Raw genomic sequence first — 22,427 nt, forward strand, 5'->3', positions numbered from 1 at the left:
ATTATAAGAAAAATGTCTAATTATATGTTATAAGCACAGTGTTGAGGAGTGGTGAAGAGAGAATGAGACAAGAGGGCTGATTTATATACATCAGTTAAAAGTATCAGCAGTGCCTTATTTTTCCTAAACCAAGAGTTCTGAATTTCTTGGTATATTAGAATCACCTGAAGTGCTTTTTATTTTTTTAAGACCTTATTTATTTGAGAGAGAGAGAGAGAGAGCACAAGCAGGGAAAGGGGCAGAGGGGGAAGGGAGAAGAGTCTACCCGCTGAGCAGGGAGCCCAACATGGGGCTCAATCCCAGGACCCTGGGTCATGACCTAAGCCAAAGGCAGACACTTAACCAACTGAGCCACCTGGGTGTCCCACCTGAGGTGCTTTTTAAAACATACTCATGTTCAAGGCTCCATCCCAAAGATTATGGCTCAGAAGGTCTGGGCAGGGGCTTTGACATGGGTCTACTTCTTAAAAGCTTCCCAAGGTATTCTGATGTACAGTTGGGATTGAAAATCCTTGTCCTGACCTAAACCAGTAGATCTCAACTAGCATGCACCAGAATAACCTGGGGGACCTGCTGAAAACTCTGGACCCCATTTCCAGAGTTCTTGATTCAGCAGGTCTGAGGTGGGCCCCTATAATTTGTTAGAAACAAGTGTCCAGGTGATGTTGATGTTGCTGGACCTTGACCACATACTGAGTACCATTGTTTTAAACCATTCTTACCTCAAACTTCAACTGATTTCATAGATCATATCTTTTACTCGTTATTGTAGACATGTGTATAGCTATCCCCTCTCCCCAAATACCTCTATGCATCTTTACTGAATTTAAAACATATTTCAATTAAAAAATACACTTTAGAGAGCTATAGTATCAGTTCACCTTTTTAGATATTGCAATATAGATAGTTTTCTTTTGATATATCCGTTTTCCTTCACTAAATGGTAGGTCCTTTAGGGACATTTGTATTGTTGAGAGCTTCCCTATGAAGCTTGGAATATCATAGGTGCTTAGTAAATGTCAGTGGTCAATGATTATGTATAGAAATTACATCATCATAACCAAACCCAACTATTCCTGGTTGTTTTTATCATGATATTTAAATATATTAACATCTTCAAAAACAGAGTCCTAAAATATGTTCATTTTATGAGCTATAGAACTCCCTATTATTACATAGGACAAGTAAAATAATCAACTCAGCAGAAGTAACTAGTGAATCTCACCAAGAAGTATAATAGTGTTGCTAAGATGATACATCAATAGTAAATCCTGAAATGTGGATTGATATGAGGATTAGCTCAGTAGTATAAGCATACACTTAAGACTTTTGAAAATAACTGTCATAACATGTACTAGAATAAAGCCATGTTAGTACATCAATAAATTCATGCAAAAGACTAAACATCCTATTATTTGACAAAATAATAATACATTGTATTGATACAGTCAGCCCCTTAGCAAAAATACCGCAAACACCCACAGTGGAAAAAAAAAAAAAACAGACACAGATATGCACTCAATGGAAAATTCAAGTACATCTCTGGAGAAAGCAGCTATAGCAAGTATGGAAATAGATTGAATTAAAGAGGTCAGTATGTACTTTGGCCCACACATTCTCCTTTAGAATCCTGCCCTCCCCACCCCCTCACCATCCCTCTCACCTTCTTTTGAACTGACCTTTATCATTTGGCTCTGGATGTGCCACTTCTGCCTCAGAGGCTCCTGGAGGGATCCTAAGTGAACACATTCACTAATACTAGTTCCTCTAAAGAAGTCAAAAGATAGATTGAATTTAAGAATGAACTGCTTCCAAATTTAGTCGAGTCTGAGTTGTCTTCCGTTGTGTTAGTATATTTACAAAAGTTTGCTACAGAGAAAGGGAAGAAGCAGTCTGGGTTTTGAAGTCTGACAAGTGAAAGTTGGAGGCCTCTCATTTTGTTAAATCTGACCAAATGTGGATACAACAGGAAAAGATGTGTGAGACTGGCCAGAATGGTCCTACAATAACCCCATTTGTAAGTGTCAATATATATATATATATATATATAAATCCCTCAAACTTCCTCGTAATGTAAAACTTTGGAAAGTAATGCTTTTAAAGTATTTGCTATGTGATAACTTTCCTGAATCATACACCTCTGTGGGTATGAAACTTAATGTGGCAGTTACAGGAAAGCATGCAAAGAATATAGGGAAAAGAGAATATATTCATTCAGGAGTGTTAGGACCAAAGGACTCCAATCTAAACCAGCATTTTATCTGATTTCTCTTTTCAGCATGTGTCACTACCATGGAAAGGGAGTATATGCTACTTTATTCCTCGGCAGTAGGGAGGGCTAAGAGTACACAGGGGTAATGGAACGTGCATGGAGCTGGACAGGGATTTTCATTTTGTTAAAATCTACATTTCGATTGAGAGTCTATTGGGGAAAACATGTCGAGGCACTTAAGTTTTCTTGGAAAGCTGTAGCTACAGTTAGGATATAACTTTGTGACTTCAAAGGTCAAATAGTTGAACCTGCCTGGGTTAGTTGCCCACTGAGTATGGTCAGTTGCTTGGTGAACGTGTCTGTCCTGTAAACGAAAACCCTCGAGGTTAGTTCGTCGTTGTTCGCTAATGTGGGAATTGTGGGGAGACCCCAGCAAAAAAGGAAGGTTTGACACAAATAGAAAGCCAAAAGCAGGCCTGTGCTTCAGGCGCAGATCTGAAAAAGAGAACTAACAAATAATGGGGCTAATTACAACATCCAGAAAATAATATTATCTTTTGTTCGAATTTTAGTCTTTGAATTACATAACCACAATTTGTATTTTTGCTTGAAATAGGAATGAAATTTGCTGGTGTTGACAAATGTAAGAGCAGAATGCTACTATGTAAGCTTAGTGAACTGTAAACAATTTTTGTATAACCTTCAGAAGAATTTTCTATAATATATACATGTTTATTTCTAAAAGAATTGATTTTTATTACACAAGTTGGTTACCTTTGACTAGTTAAAATTTACAACATACATTTATGTCCAAAATCCCTTTAACCAGTCACTACCCCCAAGTCCCTGTTAGCTCCAAGAAGCAGCCACTATGATCTCTTTGATATGTATTTTACAGACCTTTACTGTGCATTTGCATTCATGTGCTACACTGATATGGTACTTATCTAAAAAAAATAGGAATGGTATTTATACATTTGTATCTGTGCCTTGCTTTCTTCCAACACGTCTTGGAGATTTTTTCCATACTAGAATATTAAGACCTACCTCTTTTCATTTGCTACAGAGCAGTCCATAGTAGGTTATGCCATAATTAAGTCATTTTCTCCTGTTGGACATCTGGTTTGTTGCACACTTTTCTCAATTATAGTGATGCAGCAGTGAACATATGTAGCCATGACTCCACAGTACACATGAAGCAGGGATTGGGCCGTGGCTCTTGACCTGTGGCTCCCAGACCAGCAGCTTCAGCGTCACAGGGGGACTGGTTAAAGATGAAAATTCTTAGCCTCCACTCCAGACTTACTAATTCAGAAACCCCGAGTGTGGGGCCCAGCGATCTGTTCAATAAGCCCTCTAGGTAATTCTGATGCATGATAAAATTTGAGGACCACTGGCAGGAATCTATATGTGTCCATATACACATAGATGTGCACATGTACATATACAGTTAGCTCTGCTGCAATGTGACATATCTGTTCCTAAACATCACTGTGTTATACAAAATTGTGCAATAAAAGCCACAGGCTTATGAGAAAAATGGGGTTAGGGACACAACAATCAAATGTTATCTATGACACATGAAAACAAAAGCCAGGAGCCTAATAAAAATGATAGCACAGGCTCCTTGCTCAGTGGGGAATCTGCTTCTCTCCCTCTCCCTCTGCCCCTGTTCGCACTGTTGCCTGCCTTCTCTTTCTCTAAAAATAAATGAAATCTTAAGAAAAATGATAGCACAGTCTTATGCATGTTATTAAATGAGTAAATACATAAATATTAGAGTGAATATGGCATATTCAGTTGAAAAGACCTGAAGTTTGCTTGTGGGAGTGGGTATTGGGAGGCTTGTAGCTTATGAGTTATTGTATAGTGGTTGAAGGAGGGTGATCGGAAGTTAGAAGGAAAATTTTAACACCAGATGTGGGTGGCTATGGTTTCTAACACATGTGGTGAACTGAGGTAACTAACTGGTCCATGTTGGGATGTGTGAGTTTTGTGTACTCCTGTGTGGCTCAGTTCATTTGGTCCATTTTTTGCTTTGCATTTCTTGAGGACGAAATTACACATGAGCAAACATGAAATTGCATTTAGGCCCCAATTTTTTCCCCCAGTGTGTCAATCACCTTAGAGTAAATTTGCCTTTTCAATATAAGTGTTAGAGCAGAACTGACTGTACATACCTATACATGTGTTTATAGATACATTATGCAGAAAAGGACCATGTACACAACTAAATGCTGGTTTTTCACTGAATATTTTTTCACTCCATATTATCTTTTAGATATTTTTTCCATGTTGTCACGTAGTTACTCATTTTTTAAAAGTGGCATTTAAAGCATTAAGATATGACTAAATTGCTCATTAAAATGCTTGCAACAATTTATGCTCACACCAACATGCTTCCTACACCCTGGCCAGCATTACGTATTACTAAATTTACTAATTTTTGCCAATCTAATAGTTACATTTCTTTTTCCTCTCCCTCCCTCTCTCCTCTCAGATGTATATGTATCTGTATGTTTGTATGCATAACGTGTCTGTATGTAATATGTAATATGGATATAGGCATATGTATGTGTATAGACACTCATTTACATTGTGAGGATGCCTCCCATAAATAAACTGATAGAAAAAGGAGCTTAAAAAGAAAAAAAGCTTTAAAAGTGTGAAACTGGTGAAGCAGAGGCTGAGATGGGTGGAAAAGGAAATAAAATAGATTTGCCAAAAAAAAATAACAAACAAACAAGAAAAGCCTATTTAAAAGGGAGAGAAGAGAAAATTCCCTTTCTGTTTATTTAGTTATTTTTTCTTTTTCTACCTTTGGCAAATACAGTGTATCCACTTCATGAGATAAGATGCTGAGTTGGCCTTGTTGGGCTTTGATCTATCACTCTGGCCAGTTGACACCTCCAGAACTGCAGCTTACACTGTGAAGCCATTCTTCAGCAAAACAGCCCTGAGGGCATCAGATTCTTGTGTTGATCAGTGTAGGGTTCCATGGCCCCGACAAGCTGAGTAGACACAGCTGATCAGAGGCGTGTGATGGCTGTGGCCTGCGAGTGTGGGGCCTCTCGCAGCAAAAGCCGCAGAAATGGAGGCACATGCAGGTGTCAGATGTCTTCCTGTAAAGAGGTTGGCAGTGGACATAAATGCTTCCAGCTGGGCACAGTACCAGGCAGGAAAGCCATAATGATTTCATAATTAGATCACATTGGTTTATGATCATTGTTCTTATTAGGAAATATCATTGGCTTTTGACGATTTATTGTGTGAGAAGAGACTTTCGTATAAACACTGTGATTTGCATATATATGTAATATATACTTGCATATATATCTCCAAGTTAGAATGACTTACTAAAAGTGATCACCGAAAAAGAGGATGGAATATTGATGTCAAGATGCAAAAAATATATAAGGAAGTTTAAAAATTATGAAGATTAATATGATGTTGCCCCTTCAGAGTCATGCGTCTTCCTCTATATGAAAGCAGCAGGAAGACAGAGAACCACTAGCTGGATCCTTCTCTGTTTTGCAGTGAGGTTTTTGTACCTTGAAATCTCAAACTGATATTAAGAAAATATAAAGAATAGGTATATAGAATTAACATTTCACTTCTAAATTAAGAACTTGCTTTCCTGCCCTCACTTCTCCTCCTAGTGTCATAGTATCCTCTCATGGCAAGGAGGTAGAATGTTGAGAGGGAGAGTGAAGAGAAAACATTTTAACTCATAAAAGAGCTTTCAGTCTCACGGGAGCTAGAGCAGTGGCTCTGAAGCAGGCAAGGACACTGCAGAAGGCTGTGCTTGCTCTCTCTCCCTCTCTCCCTCTCTGTTGTGTCTTCTTTCCTGATTGTTAGGATTTATGAATGTAGCTCTTAGGATCAGTCCAGGGTGCAAAATTTGGTGGTGAGCTGCAATACCAAAGCAAAGCATTTCTCCCACTCGTCTGCACAAAGCCAGCTGCATAATTTGTAAGGCCCAATGCCAAATGAAAATATGGGGCCCCCTGTTCAGAAAACAAGAAGAAGAGCAGTTAAAGGTGCTCAGGTATGAAGCTTTGGCCTGCCTTCCATGACCTCTCTTTCTCTAGACTTGTCAATTTTATTTGCAATTTAATGTCATTGTAAGTTGTAAGAAAAATAAAAATTCTAAGTCCTCAGCATAATTTTACTGTTCACCTGTACAATGTTAGTTTTAAATTAAAATATAAGAGCTTTTGACATGCGTGTGGAATCACCAAATCACCAAAATTATACAGTTTGTATTTTGTAGCTTAAACATGCACATATACTTTGTTCTCACCAGGACAGTGGAAACGCTGCACGAAGCTAACCTGCCTGCTTTTATGTTATTTCTTAATGCACATACATTCTATTCACCCTTGCTACTTCTGGCTTGCTGATGAGTAAGGGAAGACTGAAAGGGAAAGGAACTAGGGGTCGCCTTGTCTTTCCCTTTCCTTCTATGTAATTTTCAGTTAATACAGGAAAGTAACAAAAATAAGAAAGGGTATGATAAGGCCCTGGTCATTCATGTTGCTTAGAATGCCATTGCCTTTCTTTTGGTGATCAAAGCAAATCCTGGTCCCAATGGAAAGAGCCCTTTTGGGGCTATCCAAGGCTCCATCTACTCAATCCTAGATGTGACATGCTTACCTTGTACTCATTTTGAGTCTCACTGAACTTACATTGTGGGCCTAGGGGAGTTCTGTGTTTCTGGGTAGTATCAAGAATGCTGCAGGCAAATGGGGCACCTAGGGGGGCCCCTTTGACAGCATAGGCTGCATATCCATGTAGCTGGCCCTTTCAGTATCGGGGGAAGCGTCTGGATAGCCGGAAGTCTCCTGCACATACTGTATGAAGGAGCCCAGTTCACAGCAGGCTGGACAGTGCCAGTAGTGTATTCATGCAAAGTGGTTTCCTCGAAACTAATGTGATGCACTTATTTCAAACTCCGTTGAATTAATATAATTTTGGCAACAGTTGAATCTGTGAAAAGTGCTCCCAGTTCCACAAGGAGGACCTTTCAGATGGGCCTTTGAAACCTCCAGACTAAAGCTTGAACCAGGTGCTCATTGTTGAATCAATCTCTGTATCCCTTACAATTTTGTCTTTCTCCCAGGGTTTCCAGCAGGAGAGCTCCAGAAACCTTTTTTTTGGGGAACAGAATATCCTCGGTAAGTAAATGAGTGAAGAAGCCAGTTATTGATAAGTAAGGGAGACGTGCTGGTTTGGCAGAGAATAGGATATAAAGTCACAAAAACAAACAAAGCCAGTGGTTGTTCAGCACAGAGATGGTGCAGAACCAGGTGTGGGTCAGTCCTGCTTTTGTCGTTTAGGTATTTGTTTTCCTGTTCTTTTTATCAGAGTGTATGACTGGATAGGAGAGGCAACTTCTACACATGGAGCTTTCATTCTTATGCATTTATTCACTTGTGCATTGACTCATGGTACAAATATTTGGACCTTCAAGGATTGTTGGGACTTGAGTTGATGGTGCGGGGTCTAACCCATGGAAGAAATGGAAGAAATCATGTAAGAAGAGAAAAGAAAAGTGTGTACAGAATAGCAAAGATTTTGGTTTGTCTGGTCCAAGTAGTATATGAAGGGAAGTAGTGGAAAAGACATCTGGGAAAGAAGTTTGATATTTGATATTGGAGGGCTGTGAGTGCCAGGTAGGGAGCCTGGACATTAACAAGCAGTAGAAAATATAGAAGGTTTTGAACAAATAAAGATAATCAAATTTGTCTTTAGAAATATAATCTGGGTAGTTATACAATAGGTCAAAAATTGACAGTCTCTGGAGTTAGAGATATTAAAGGTCATTAATACCAACAGATTGTGGACTTAGGTAATTAAGAATTTACATAGTGGGAATTCTGATAATATTAATTGTTGGTAATATCACCACTTTTATTATGTGCTTTGTATGCTCTGGTGCTTTAATATGCAGAAAATTTAGTCTTGCTTTTAGAAGTTTAGGGTCTTGTGTTTCGGTTTGGACAAATGACAGTTGAGATATTTTATAGGTTAAAAACATATGGGATCACATACATATAAACATACGAGAGATGTGGTAGCAATATTTTGATTTGGACTTCCCCAAGAGCAGACCCTATGACAAGGATTTGAGTTCAAGGAGTTCTTATGAGAGGTGACAGCAGAAAACACCAGCAGGGGAGCAGAGATGGCAGACAGGGAGGGAAGGAAGCCAATAAATTGTGTTGTATGAGTTTTCTATGGCTTCCAGAATTAGGACAAACTTAATGGCTTAACACAAAACCAATTCATTAGCTTATAGTTCGGTAGGTCAGAAGTCCACCCTGGGTCTCGCTGGGCTAAACACAAGATGTCGGCACAGCTGCATTCCTTTCTGTAAACTGTAGGGAAGAATTTATTTCCTTGCCTTTTCTAGCCTCTAGAGTTGGCCCCCATTCCTTGGTTCATGGCCTTTCTTCCATCTTCCAAACTAGCAACGTTGCATTGCCCTGACCATAGATCCGTAGTCACCTCTCCTTCTGACTGTCCTCTTCTGGCTTCTCCTCCACTTTGAAGGACCCCGGTGAGTATATTGGGTGTACCCAGATAATCCTGGGTAATCTCCCTATCTTAAACTCAGAGTATCAGCAACCTTAATTCCCTTTTGCTATGTCATAACATATTCATGGCTTCTGGGGATTAGCATGCAGACATCGTTGGGTGCCATTATTCTACCTACGACCTATGTATTTCCCAGTCTGTTATCACTGTGAGCAGCTGGGGCTCGGTGCTGCTGGGGAACTGTACAACAGGCTTCAGCATAATCCCACCTCAGTGGCTGGGGAGCCGGGTTGTTTAGCATCCAGCTCACCTTCCCACATTGATTTGAGGGCTGCCACCAAGTGTATTAAGTCTCTGGCATTGCCTAATCCCAACCAAGAGGGCTCTGGTAGCCAGAACAAATCCTCAGACAGCTAGTTTCAGGTGTTAGCAATTGGAAGCTGTTGGATTGGTGTGCTCATACACGGTGAGTGCCGACGCGACCAGGAGCTGGCATCAGTAAAGCTTTAGGGAAGCACTCTATTAGCGAAAATGAGAATTCTTTGTTTGTATTAACCAAATCCATTAATATCATCCCAAACCTCAGCTGCAAAGTTTTTTTTATTAGCGTTCAGATAGTTGGAATTGATTTTCCCTATCATTCAGATTAAAAATTTACATATATTTCTAGAAAACTAAAGATCTAGGTTAAATATCCTCTAGGTTTCCTTCAAACTAAACATGTCCTAGGATTCTTTGATTCTGCTTGTCTTTAGCAGTTCAACTGAGCTTCCGTTATTGTGGTTATGCACCTAGAGACTTGGAAATAGTCTGATTAGGTTTTAAAGTTACTGATTCAGTGAATGTGTTTATTGGGTCTGTGAACATGATTTTCTGATCTAAAAGTCAAAATCATAGAAACCTCGGAAATAATATTAGTGTCTATGAGTGCAGCCCTATGCTGAGCCATGTTTGATACTTGAGTGGGAGAGAGAGATTTGTATTTTTTCCCTAAAGAAGTTCTGTGTCCTCACTGAAGCCTTCCATCCTCTATTATGATAGCTGCTTAATGAATAATTATTAAGCATCTTTGGGGTATGTGGCATTGGAAAGATGGAGATGCTGAAGACATGAGAATCACAGTCCAGTCAGATGGCTTCCCATACATCTGTTTTGGATGGATAGCCTCCAGACCCAGGGAGTAGGTATCCTTTGTGTTCTCACTGGTTAGCTTAGTCCTTCCCTGATTGTTGAGTCTAATTATGGGGACAAGGACAAGCTACATTGTTTCTAGAAGAAAGGATCAGGATCATAAGTAGCCTAAGACAACATCCCAAATTGTGTGTTCCACGAAGTAGTAACAGAGGTAAGTCATCCTCCCTTTTGTTTTGGAGAATTACAATACTCAGCAGCATAAAAATGTGCAAGCAGTTCTCTGTAAGAAAGAAACACTTAGATGTGTTTAAGCCAGAGGTTCCTGAAGTCTCCCCTTTCCTTGTGTTTTGGAAAATGCTGGTCTAGAATTCACAGTTGAAGAAAAACAATTGAAAGAACTTGAGGACACTTGAAGGGGGGGAACCCTATAAGTGTCTTCACATTTTTGAAGGAGAGTTAAGGCAGCAGACAATTTACTGTGTTCGGTGGGGGTGGTGGGGTGTGGTCAGAGGGTATTCAGATAGAGACTATCGGCGACCAGTAGGTAGAAGACAAAGGAAGGAGACTGCAGATCAGTGTTAGGGAGAGCTGTTTTATTTAGAACCATCTGAAAAGGAAATGGTCCTCCTCGTGAGCTCCTGGTCATTGGAAATCCCAGGAGAAGTCCTATGACTATTGGAATGGATTTTTATAAAGGAAGCCCATGCCTCTGCTAAGGAGTCGAAGTAGATAACCTGAAAGCCGCTTTCAAATCAGAGATTTTAATGAATTTCTGAATCAGGCACAGAGTAGCCCTTACTTGTTGACAGCGTGAAATCATGGTTGCTGCAGGCAGCGGCCTGGCTGTCCTCTTGTTGACAGCAAAATCCAGTGCATACGTTAAACCCATGGGGTAGTGAGAACACGAGAGAGATTGAGTAGGTGGAAAAATTGTCATTTTTTCCATTTCACTTTTGAAAGGCTCGATTTTTCTCTGCAACAGTCTTCTTGTTTCTGGCCAGCCAGTCACATTTTAAACGGCATTTGAGTTTATTTATTTATTTTTATGGCATGCTCATTTAGTAATGTCCATTGACGAAATGGAAGATGTGACTTCAGCATTATGAAACATTATCATTCTAAGGCTCAGTCACATAAAATTACTTTTTCTTGTCCCCTGTCCAAAGGATCATGATTATGAGACTGAGAATTGGAACTTACAGTGATTCAGTCATTTTCTGAATTCTTTATTACCCTTTGCAAATAGGAAGCTCATTGGAGCAGCCCCTGTTAAGGGACATTTATTGCAGAGCAGTTGCTATAAGCTTCCATTGTTCATTCCCTAGGTCTGTCCAGTCACCAGCATTGACCAGGGGTTGTAGAGGACTGAGTACTCTGCCCAGGGCTGAAAGGCATAAAAAAGGGGCAATGTTACAGGCTGCATAGTGATAGCTCCTGCTGCAGAAACCAGCACTATGTAAAATTATAAGTTTGTCCCACACTGCCATGAGAGCTCCATGATTGAAATGCATAATTTTACTCTTACTTCCTTAATGAAGGTTTGCAATGATGTAAAAACAGTAGGAAGCGTTTTTTCAAATGCAAATTACCTTGCAGGAAAGAAATAACAAAGGGAAGAATTGCCACCAAGGGGAAAAATTAAATCTTCCAGCACTTCCTTGGGTATAGTTGAGACAAACAATTAGCATGTTAAGGATCATTATGTCCTGTAATAACATGTTGCTTCAAAAATTTTCGTTCTTCCCACTTATGGGTCCTTTCCATTTGCCCGGGTGACTTTGATGTCACTTGTCAGGCGCCAACTGTGAAATATTTTTAGCATAATTGCGAATCTCAGAAAGAATCCTCATAACAAGGATTTTAAATTGTCTTTAATTCTCATCTACATGTTAAATAACTAAAATAAGTTACATGTAGACCTATCACTTCCTTGAAATGGTAAAGTTAATTAACTGATTAGTTAAATCATTGTTGCTTTCTTACTGTATACTAGGTACAGAGAATTTAGCAGTGATCAAGTAGATAAGGGTTTGGCCTTCATGGAACTTGTAGTTGAGAGAGAGGGTCTCAGACACACACGCACATCCAGAAGCCTCCTTATGGATTTCTTCATTTATCCTTTATATACTCTGTTTCAGTTATGTATGGCTACCTGACCAAGTGCTACCGAACAACCACTCTTGGCTCACAATTCTGCAATTTCCAAACCTGGTTAAGGCTTAAGGATCATTGCCATTCACTTGTGAGCTTGTCTGTCACAGAAGCAAGGGGATGCAACTACCTTTGAAAGCAGTGATCCCTTTCAATCTGTTACTTTTTTAAGATTACATTTGGGAAACTAACTTCTAACTTCTGAGTCTACAGTGATTTTCTTAAAGATTTTATTTATTATTTGACGAGAGAGAGAGAGAGAGAGAGAGAGAGAGCAAGCACAAGCAGGGTGAGTGGCAGAGGGAGAAGCAGGTTCCGTGCTGAGCAAGAACCGCCCCCCCCCAATGTGGGGCTCAACGTGGGGCTGGATCCTAGGACTCTGGGGTCATGACCTGAGCTGATGGCAGCTGCTTAACCAACTGAGCCACCCAGGTGCCCCTATAGTGATTTTTCAACAGGTTCTCAGATAAAAAAAAATAAATGGTATGTTTACTGGCAGGATCTTTTCAAACCCTGCTGTTGCTTTGAATGTTTATAGATATAAACTGGCTAGAGCAGATACAGAATCATAGGAAACCTTAGGGCTGGAAGGGACTTTAGAAATTTTCTCTTTCATATCCCTAAAATCCTACATAGGATCATAGTGACAGTATTAGAATTTATTTTCTTTGCCCATTTCAATGAGAAAGAAGGGTGTGTTTAGATTTTTAAAAAAATAATTTTGTGGGTGTGGTTATTAAGTTGTTATTACTGTGGTTACTAGAAAACAGATTATCTTGGCTTTCACTGAAGAAAATCAAAGGATTATACTCTGAGATTCATGCTTGTAATTTTCTCCAAATTACATATTTACACCATAGATCTCTGAGTTATGGAGCTATAGGAGTAATTGTTGGACATGAATTTACACACGGATTTGATAATAATGGTAAGTACTGGTTCCGTTGTATAAGCTGCCACTTTTATGATAATGTTGATGATATGGATGTTAATTGTTGCTATTATCTTTGCATAGTGGCATCATCATAGACTGAAGATTATCCAAAGCAGTATGATTGCTGATTGAAAACTTTCTCCCATGTCTTGCTGTGATAGCTTGCCATAAATAAATAATTGTTCCCATTGGTGATGGGCTAGCATGAAAAAAAAGACCTTGTAATTTCAGTGAAATTAGCTTTGCATTTAGATCAGATTGCTATAGCTGCCACGAGTGTTACACGAATTGCTTCATAGCTTCTCCCCTTTGTCATTTTTTTATTCACCATCTTGAGATGCTGTCCCTGGAGGTGTGAGCTCTGCTCCCAAGATGATTATAAATGCTGCCAAGTTAGGACTCACCCAGTTAGGACTCTGGAGCTTGGCTGCCTTATCCCATTATACTATTGCAAGGATTATGCAATGCTTAAGCTCTGTTTTTCTCTATCCTGGCATATATTCAGAATTTTGTTAAAAGGCTACACTTTCCTAATAATGTATAATATATAAGAATATGCTATGTATCCTGATGACATTTAAGCACAAGAACAGAGTATGACATAAACTACTGAAATTAGCACCCTTTGAGAGTCATCATTTTTCATCAACACTCCTTTCGCCTTTACCTTTGAGCATTATTGAGAGTCACATGAAATGTCTAAAATTTATGAATTAGCCACAAATTACAATTATGATTGTATGGCAGATTCAAGAAGCTGGCTGGCACAAGGCAAGGTTGTGTAGAGGGACCTCTTTCTTCCAAGCTTGTGGGGTCTCCAACATCCTTTCCTGGATGCCTACACCAGGGCCAGACTCTTTTGGTTCTTCTCCTTCTGGACAGTTCTTCCTGTGCTCCCAGCAGCCCTTCCTGAGTCACTTAGGGTTTCTATTTCTCTGGTGTCTCCCCTCCCTATTAAAACGTAGCTGCTTTATAGTCATCACAATCTCCAGAGCTACACTTTCTATCTTTGCATGTTTATCTAAGATGAGGATATTAGCTAAGAAACATAACCCAGTAGTGATCTCTTGGTTCTGGGGCCTTCTTCCTGGGAAATATGAAGTACAGTTCTCCTCCTGAATCTTTTGGAGGCCTTCTGGAGCCATTCTCAGAGGACATGATCTAATGATGGCAATTGCATTCTGTAACCAATACTTAGAACAGAGAGTTACATGGTTAACTACATACCTAGTAACTGTTTAATGATTGGTTGGATAGTGTGTGGAGGACAGTGACTCCATGCTCTCCTTGGGGTGTTGGTAGTGGCATCCACCCTTGCCAAAGAGCTTTGGATTATTTCAATTTGCTTTGTGGACTTTTGTATAAGCCCAGTGAAGAGTTCTTTGCATAATTAAATTTAAACCAATAGTAATCTTGAATATAAACGATAGTCCAAATCTACTCAAACTTTTTTTGAAGGGTATAGACAAAACAGAGAGTGAGCCTGTAGCAAAAACAACATGTAGAATTAATCTTTTTTTCCATTATGTTTTGGAGATTTCCATTCTGGTTCCAAGTTCTCTTTTTTGGAGCAACCTTCCTTGTCACAGCAGGACAGATGGGCCTTCTATGCACACTGGTGGCTGTGGGATGATTCATAACAGAGGTTTTATGTGTCTCTCAGCTCCTAGCACTGTGGAGGAAATACGTTCCTATAAGGCTGAGTCAGGGGCTGTGGTCTCACAGTGTGAATGACTCACTGGGCTGGGCCTATGGATCGTTTGGAATTTCACTGGTAGTGGTGCTCCACCTCCCTCCATGGGCTTTCTGAATGAAACCATTTCATTTCATAATCTAGAGAACATTTTCGGTCATATCAGGTGAAAATAAAGAATTCAAGATTGGTTCACAGTGTACATGCCATAAGTTGATGAATCTTATTTTTAGAATGTTCTTTGTTGCTTAGAAGGAAAGAACTTCTTTAAACCTCTTTCTCCCCTCCACACTGCCTTTTACAATTAACTTGTGACAGTGGTGAGGAGGTGGGAGCTGCTTCCAGGAGTGACCCTTGCTACTGGGACTGCTTTTTCAAGGTCTGTTGAATTGAGGGAAAGGGAAAATGAAGAAATTAGTTTCCATAAATAGTACAGATTTCTTTTTAAAAGTTTTTATTTAAATTCCAGTTAGTTAACATATAGTGTAATGTTAGTTTCAGGTATACAATACAGTGATTCAACACTCCTTATATCAGCCTCTGCTCATCCCAGGTGCACTCCTTAATCTCCATCACCTATTTCACCCATGCAACCAGCCCCTCTTCTCTGGTAACCATCTGGTTGTTCTCTAGAGTTAAGCATCTGTTTCTTGATTTGCCTCTCTTCAACCCCCCTTTGCTCATTTGTTTCTTAAATTCCACATATGAGTGAAATCACACGATATTTGTTTTCCTCTGACTTATTTCACTTAGCATATACTCCCTAGCTCTATCTCTGTCATTGCAAATGGCAAGATCTCATTCTTTTTCATGGCCGAGTAATAATACACACACACACACACACCACTTCTTTATCCATTCATTCCATTCATCTGTCGATGGACACTTGGGCTGCTTCCATAATTTGGCTATTGTAGATAATGCTGCTATAAACATTAAACAATGCTGCTATAAACATGTATCCCTTCGAATTAGTGTTCTTGTATTCTTTGGGTAAATACCCAGGAGTGTGGTTGCTGGATTGTGGGGTAGCTCTATTTTTAACATTTTGAGGAACCTCCCTACTGTTTTCCACAGTGGCTGCACCAGTTTGCATTCCCACCAACAGTGCAGGAGTGTTCCTTTTTCTCCACATCCTCACCAACACTTGCTATTGCTTGTCTTTTTGATACTAGCCATTCTGACAGGTGTGAGGTGATAGCTCATTGGAGTTTTGATTTTCGTTTCCCTGATGATGAGTGATGTTGAGCATCTTTTCATGTGTCTGTTGGGCATGTAGATGTCGTTTTTGGAAAGATGGTGTAAACCCTATCAAAATATCACCAGCATTTTTCACAGAGCTAGAGCAAAGAATCCTAAAATTTGTATGGAACCACAAAAAACCCTGAATAGCCAAAGCAATCTTGAAAAAGAAAAGCAAAGCAGAGGCATCACAATTCCAGACTTTAAGCTATAGTACAAAGCTTTAGTCATCAAAACAGTATGATACTGTCACAAAAATAAACACATAGATCAATGGAACAGAATAGAAAACCCGGAAATGATTCCACAAATATATGGCCAATTAATCTTTGACAAAGCAGGAACGAGTATCCAGTGGGAAAAAGACAGTCTCTTCAACAAATGGTGCTGGGAAAACTGAAGAGCAACATGAAAAAGAAAGAAACTGGACTGCTTTCTTACAGCATACATAAAAATAAATTAAAAATGGATTAAAGATCTAAATATGAGACCAGAAACCATAAAAATCCTAGAACGCAAGTAATACAAATATCTTTTAACTTTCCTTTTGGCTAGGTAGAAAATATGATAAAAATGGAAACCTGGATCCTTGGTGGTCTACTGACTCAGAAGAAAAGTTTAAAGAAAAAACCAAGTGCATGGTTAACCAATATAGCAACTATTATTGGAGGAAAGCTGGCTTAAATGTAAGTACTTCTCTCCCTCCCTCTGCTGCTCCTCCTGCTTGTTCTCTCCCTCTCTCTCTCTCTTCAAATAAATAAATAAAATCTAAAAAAAAATGAAATGCAAATTCTTGAGGCTTACTTCAGCCCTCTTGACCCAGAATCCTGGAGGGAGGGAGCGGGGCACTGGTCTTCAGGCAGTCTGTCTTTTCATAAGCCCTCAGGTGACTTGACTCTGATACAAGCTCAAATTTGAGTATCACAGGCCTAAACATTAGTTTGTTTTCCTAGATTTAGATAAATGTAAAAAATATTGCAGTAAACATAAACAATAACATTCTTATGAATCTATACTCCCTATCATTTTTAAAAATTTCCTTCCAAATTACTACTTAAGTTTAACTCATTGAAATAAATCTCACTAATTTGAATTAATGACTGAATCGGTTAAGAGATGTTATAGAACTTTGAACAAAAGAAATGTACTTTTAAAATGTTTATTTTCTATTATATTTACATGCATACATTTCCATGAAGGCAAGAATGAAATTTTTTACACGCCATTTGTGTGCATTAAATTTTGTTCCTTTCTTGCCTTGCCTTCACCCCCTCTTGGCACTCTTTTCTTCCCTACCTGTCATTCATCTGAATCACCTTGCTACACTCTTTCCGTGCTCACCCAGAAAAAGACACACACCACAAACTCCTTTAGCTAATGGTTTTCAGTGGCTGCCTAGAAGTCCACAGTGGGAACATACTCTAACATAGTCACCTAACCTCTTATTGAGAGAGGTCACACTTTGTCTCCACTTCTTTTCCCACAGCAAGTGCTGCTGTAACTCTCATTATGTACATATCCTTTATGTCCACCAAGGAGAAATTCCTCCTGTCACCAACAAGTTACTATATTCATATTCCCACCAGTGATACATGAAGGAGCATTTACTTATTCAGTTATTTTCTCACCAATATATGAGAACTTTAAAAAATATTACAGATGTTAAAATTTTGTCCTTCACATTACAGTGTTTTCTCCCAGATATATTATGCATCCATTGGACTTTATGTATGGCATCTTTTGACATACGAAAAGTAAACATTTCTATAGAGCCAAAGATACCTATTTCTCTTAAAAAATAGTTTCTGCATTTCCATTCTATATCATATATATAGCCTCTTGGCTCTTCTGGAAAGGTTTTTGTTGTTATTTTACATTTGAATCTTCCTGCATGTAAAACATTTTTTTATGGGGTTTAATGTGAGAGTTCACTTTTCTTCCAAAAGGATAGCCAATTGATCCAATATCATTGACTAAAAGACATTTTTTCTCACTGAATTGAATGTTTGTCAAATTTTAGAAATCTCCTATATATTGACATCCATTTTTAGATTGTGTATTCTATTCTGCTGGTCTGTTTGTTGGTTTCTACACCAAGGTCTCATTACCATGGATATATGGATTGTTCTGGTATCTGTCAATACAAGCTTTCCCTCACTTTTCTTTCTTTATGTGCTTGGCCATTCTCAGGCAAATATACTTCTGTATATGGTCCAGGATCATATTACCTATTATCACCCTGTCCCCCAAAGAAAATCCCATTGGGATTCTAAGGTAAATAATATTCAGTGTATGGAATTGGCATTTTTATGATATAGTCTTCTCGTTCAAGAACATGGTATGTCTTTTTATCTGTTTGGCTCATTTTAAGTTTTCCAATACAATTGTATAGTTTTCACTATATATTTTATTTCCTGCAAATTATTTTTACTTCTTTTTTGTTTTCCTTATTTTGTTGGTTTGATCAGGTTTTCATGCCCTCTCCCTACTATTAATATTTTCTTGTAGTTCTTTTTTTATTGCATTTGCTGCCCCTGCTTTCAAAATTACAAGAAATAGATGTCTTAGGAACTGGGTGGCTCACTAGTTGAGCTCTGCCTTTCGCTCAGGTCGTGATCCTGGGGTCCTGGGATGGAGTCCCACATCAGGCTCCCCACAGGGAGTCTCCTTCTCCCTCTGCCTATATCTCTGCCTCTCTCTCTATGTCTCTCATGAATGAATGAATGAATGAATGAATGAATAAAATCTTAAAAATAGAAGTAGATTTCTCTTGTTGGATCTGACAATAAGAGACCAATAATGAAGAATTGTTGGTAGGATATGGATCTGCAGGAAGCCTTTACTCTAAAATACACAGGCACACACTATGCTCCTAATTTGTGTAGTCAAGGGGACAGCATGTAACAGAAGCAAGAGACCTGGGGATCCCTGGGTGGCGCAGAGGTTTGGCGCCTGCCTTTGGCCCAGGGCGCGATCCTGGAGACCTGGGATCAAATCCCACATCGGGCTCCCGGTGCATGGAGCCTGCTTCTCCCTCTGCCTATGTCTCTGCCTCTCTCTCTCTCTCTCTGTGACTATCATAAATAAATAAAAATTAAAAAAAAAAAAAGAAGCAAGAGACCACATAGAACTGACGGTCTTCCTGATTCTTCAACCATATTGAACACCAGGAACACCACTCCTTGTCCAGGCAGAGAAACCAGAGGCTATATCCTTGAATAGTATCTCTAGCTCTTTCATCACTGTTCTGGAAAGCCATGTCTCTACCCATATATTTTTAAAAGATCTACAACTATGTCATGAGAAGACCTGAAATAGGTGCTTCTGCTTATCTGTTTTCAATTCAAAGACTATCAAATTGTGAAAATACATCTTGAATATATTTTGCTTCAAGAAAAGCATAGAGGAGGGGTTCTAGAGTCAGACAGAGGTTCAAATCTTGATTCAACCAATTACAAGTTTTGTGAATTTGGGACAGTTGCTTAACATTCCTGAATCTCAGAGTCTTCATCTGTGAAATAGGTCACTCTTTCTGAACTCAGTCATTTGTTTAAAGAATTAAATGACTGAAATTGGGTACAGGACCAGCATCATAATGTCTGACATGCAATGCATTATAGCTAATATTATTACTACTTTGTGGTATACTCAAAGGCACCCCATCCTAGGGAAAAACAAAGCCAAAGACTTTGGGGCTGGAAAAAAACAAACCGAACAAAAAGCACTATTAGAACAGTTTTCTTGGATGAAGGGAATGCGTATTTCCTGATGATTGTTATATGCAGACTTGGGCGGTAGACTTTTCAGTTATCTGAAACAAATTTAATCCTCATACTGGTTCTCAAAGGTGTACATATTGCTGGCCCATTTATGTATAAGAAAACTGAGGCTCAAAGAGATAAAACCCATAGTAGAGTCTAGATTAGAATTTAGATTGGTGTGACTCCAAGATCTATATTCTTCCCTCCATATCATGCTGTCATTGTCTTATTTTAAGTTCATTTTACTCCTAGATGGTGTGTTGGTGGGAAGACTATTCTACAGCATCCATTTGAGCTAAAATGTCAGATACCGAAACTACCAGCAAATGTGTGCTTTGTCACAAGGATGATAGAAAGGGGATGCCTGTGTTGGCATCAATCCAATCAACTGTCAGAAAACAGCTTTAGTCTTGTTCCCAGAGAAAAGAGAGTGGCTTCCTTTGTGGATATAAAGGACTGTGCTTTATTTTCTGGCTCTGTTTGGGGATGTTGGTCCTCTATGCCTGAATCCTTTGCAGTGAACTGGAGAGAGCTCCAGTAGAGTGCCACAGCAGACTGTTAGCAGCTCCTGAGTCTTGAGAGGCAAACCTATGGCCAATATGGTCTACTGAGGTGCTCTAGAGTGGGAGGACCCAGAGGGGCGAGGCTATTCTCCAAACCTCCAATTTTGATAAAGCTTAGAGGAACCAGGAAGGAGATTAAATTCGAGTGTGAGTGGATATAAATAGAAGCACAGGAGTCAAGAGCAGTCTTGACTTGAGAAGCTAGCATATTACCAGACTCTGGAGACAAACTGCTTGGGTTTGAATCCCTGTGAAATGTGGGTGCTTCATTTAATCACTCTTAGGGAAGGTTCACTGGAAGCAAAACCCAAGAAAGGGTTCCTTAGGTGACTTATTTAGGAAGCAGTTTCAGGAGAAACCTATAAGAGGATGAGGAAAACATGCTGGTTTCAGGAGTTTAGCCTCGGCCTGATCCCATAGAAGGTTTTGGAGCCTGAATCGCACCACAGAAATTGTGGTGAGTAAGAGGCTAGACAATTCTAAGTGCACATTGGTCAGTTGCTGAGAGGTAGGTAGGGGATCACCTCCCAGGAATCTTCGGTGACGCAGCTCCCCTAAGCTAAGCTTAATCTTTTGAGCTTGTAGCAGTCATAGTAATAGGTGCTCAGTGTTGGTGGAAAAAAGGGTTCTGGTGTAATACTGACAACATCTGTTCCACTCTCTGAGCTTTTCTTTCCCACTTTGTTAGACAAGGGTGGTGGTAACAGCACTTACCTTGTGGGATTGTCATAAAAGAAAGAATGTATGTGAGAGCAGGAGTGGGAACTTTGGGGGACAGAAGCATTCTGGGTGATTGCAGAAAGAAATGTTTTTTGCAATCACTTTGTTTTTATCCATTGGTATTACTTGATACCTGGGTGATATTACTTGTGGTATTACTTGATACTTGGGCTAGTTTAAAAGTCAAGAGTGGGTAGGTAGGATCCATGGATTTAAAGTTTAGAAAAGAGTGTATAGATTTCATGTTGCTGCTATCACAAATCACCACAAAATTAATGACTTGAAAGAACACAAACACTGTTTTTTAAAAAAGATTTTATTTATTTATTCATGAGAGAGAGAGAGAGAGAGAGAGAGAGAGAGAGAGAGGCAGGCTCCCTGCGGGGAACCTGGCGTGGCACTCAATCTCAGGACCCCAGGATCATGACCTGAGCCAAAGACAGACGTTCAACCGCTGAGCTACCCAGGTGTCCCACAAACACTGATTTATACAGTTCTGTGTGTCGCACTCAGGTCTCAATGGGCTAAAGTCAAGGTGTAAGCAGAGCTGCTTTTTTTTTTACTAGCTGCTCTAGGGGAGAATCTATTTTGTTGCTATCCCTAGCTTTTAGAGGCTGGCCACATGCCTTGGCTCATGGCCCCTTCTTTCTTCAGAGCCAGCAATGGCTGGTCACAGCTCACATTGCATCACTCTGACACCCTCTCTTGACCTCCTTTTCCTCTATTTACGTGGACCTTTCTAGTTACATTGGACCCACCTGGATAAGGCAGGCTAAAGTCTCAGGGTCCTTTACTTAATCATATTTTAAGAATTCCTTTGCCACATAAGATAACCTTTCCATGGGTTCCAGGAATTTAGGACATCTAGGAATTTAGGATATCTTTGATAGGTTTGAGGGGTGGGCATTATTCTGCCTCTTATGTAGGGATTGACAAACTTTGTCTTCAGAGGGCCAGACTATATGGAGTTTCGGTTTTGTGGGCCATAGGTCTTTGTGGCAACTCCTCAGCTCTGCTGCTGTAGCAAGAGAGCAGCCACAGACAATATGTACATGAACGGGCATGGCTGTATTGCCCTCAAACTTGAATTATGGACACCGAATTTGAATTTCATGTGATTTCCATATACCACAAAATATTTCCCTTCTTTTGATCCCCCCACCCCAGCCATTGAAAAATGTAAAGTCCAGTTTCACTCTATATCCTGTATTAAAACAAGTAGCAGGTTGATTCTGGCTTGTGGGCTATATTGGTTTGGAGTATTTTTTGTCCCAGCCTATTTAGGGATTTCAGAAACAATCTTTAGGTGTTTAGAGGAATTTCTTCACCATGCTTGGCTGGTTATCCTACACATTGCAGACCTTGACCTTGTGGCCTGTGCTACTTCTGTCTGATTTTTGTCTCCCATGAGAACTATCCTCCTTTTAATTTTTTATGGAAGTTGCTGAAGGTAAAATGTTGATGGTTGGTGAAGTTT

The 22,427-nt window shown here is 39.5% G+C and overlaps 1 protein-coding gene across 4 annotated transcripts in view; it reads left to right on the forward strand.

The window, feature by feature from the left end:
- PHEX (phosphate regulating endopeptidase homolog X-linked) overlaps nucleotides 1–22,427 on the forward strand; it is a 209,933-nt gene that overhangs the window by 175,798 nt on the left and 11,708 nt on the right. For all 4 annotated transcript variants that reach the window (XM_038587067.1, XM_038587065.1, XM_038587066.1 and 1 more), the window contains 3 exons: nucleotides 7,335–7,389; nucleotides 12,898–12,965; nucleotides 16,462–16,592. In XM_038587067.1, coding sequence (XP_038442995.1) covers nucleotides 7,335–7,389; nucleotides 12,898–12,965; nucleotides 16,462–16,592 — 254 coding nt within the window. The remainder of the gene's footprint in view (nucleotides 1–7,334; nucleotides 7,390–12,897; nucleotides 12,966–16,461; nucleotides 16,593–22,427) is intronic.

The sequence above is a fragment of the Canis lupus genome, chromosome X, assembly GCF_011100685.1.
Source record: "Canis lupus familiaris isolate Mischka breed German Shepherd chromosome X, alternate assembly UU_Cfam_GSD_1.0, whole genome shotgun sequence".
Taxonomy (NCBI): Eukaryota; Metazoa; Chordata; class Mammalia; order Carnivora; family Canidae; genus Canis; species Canis lupus.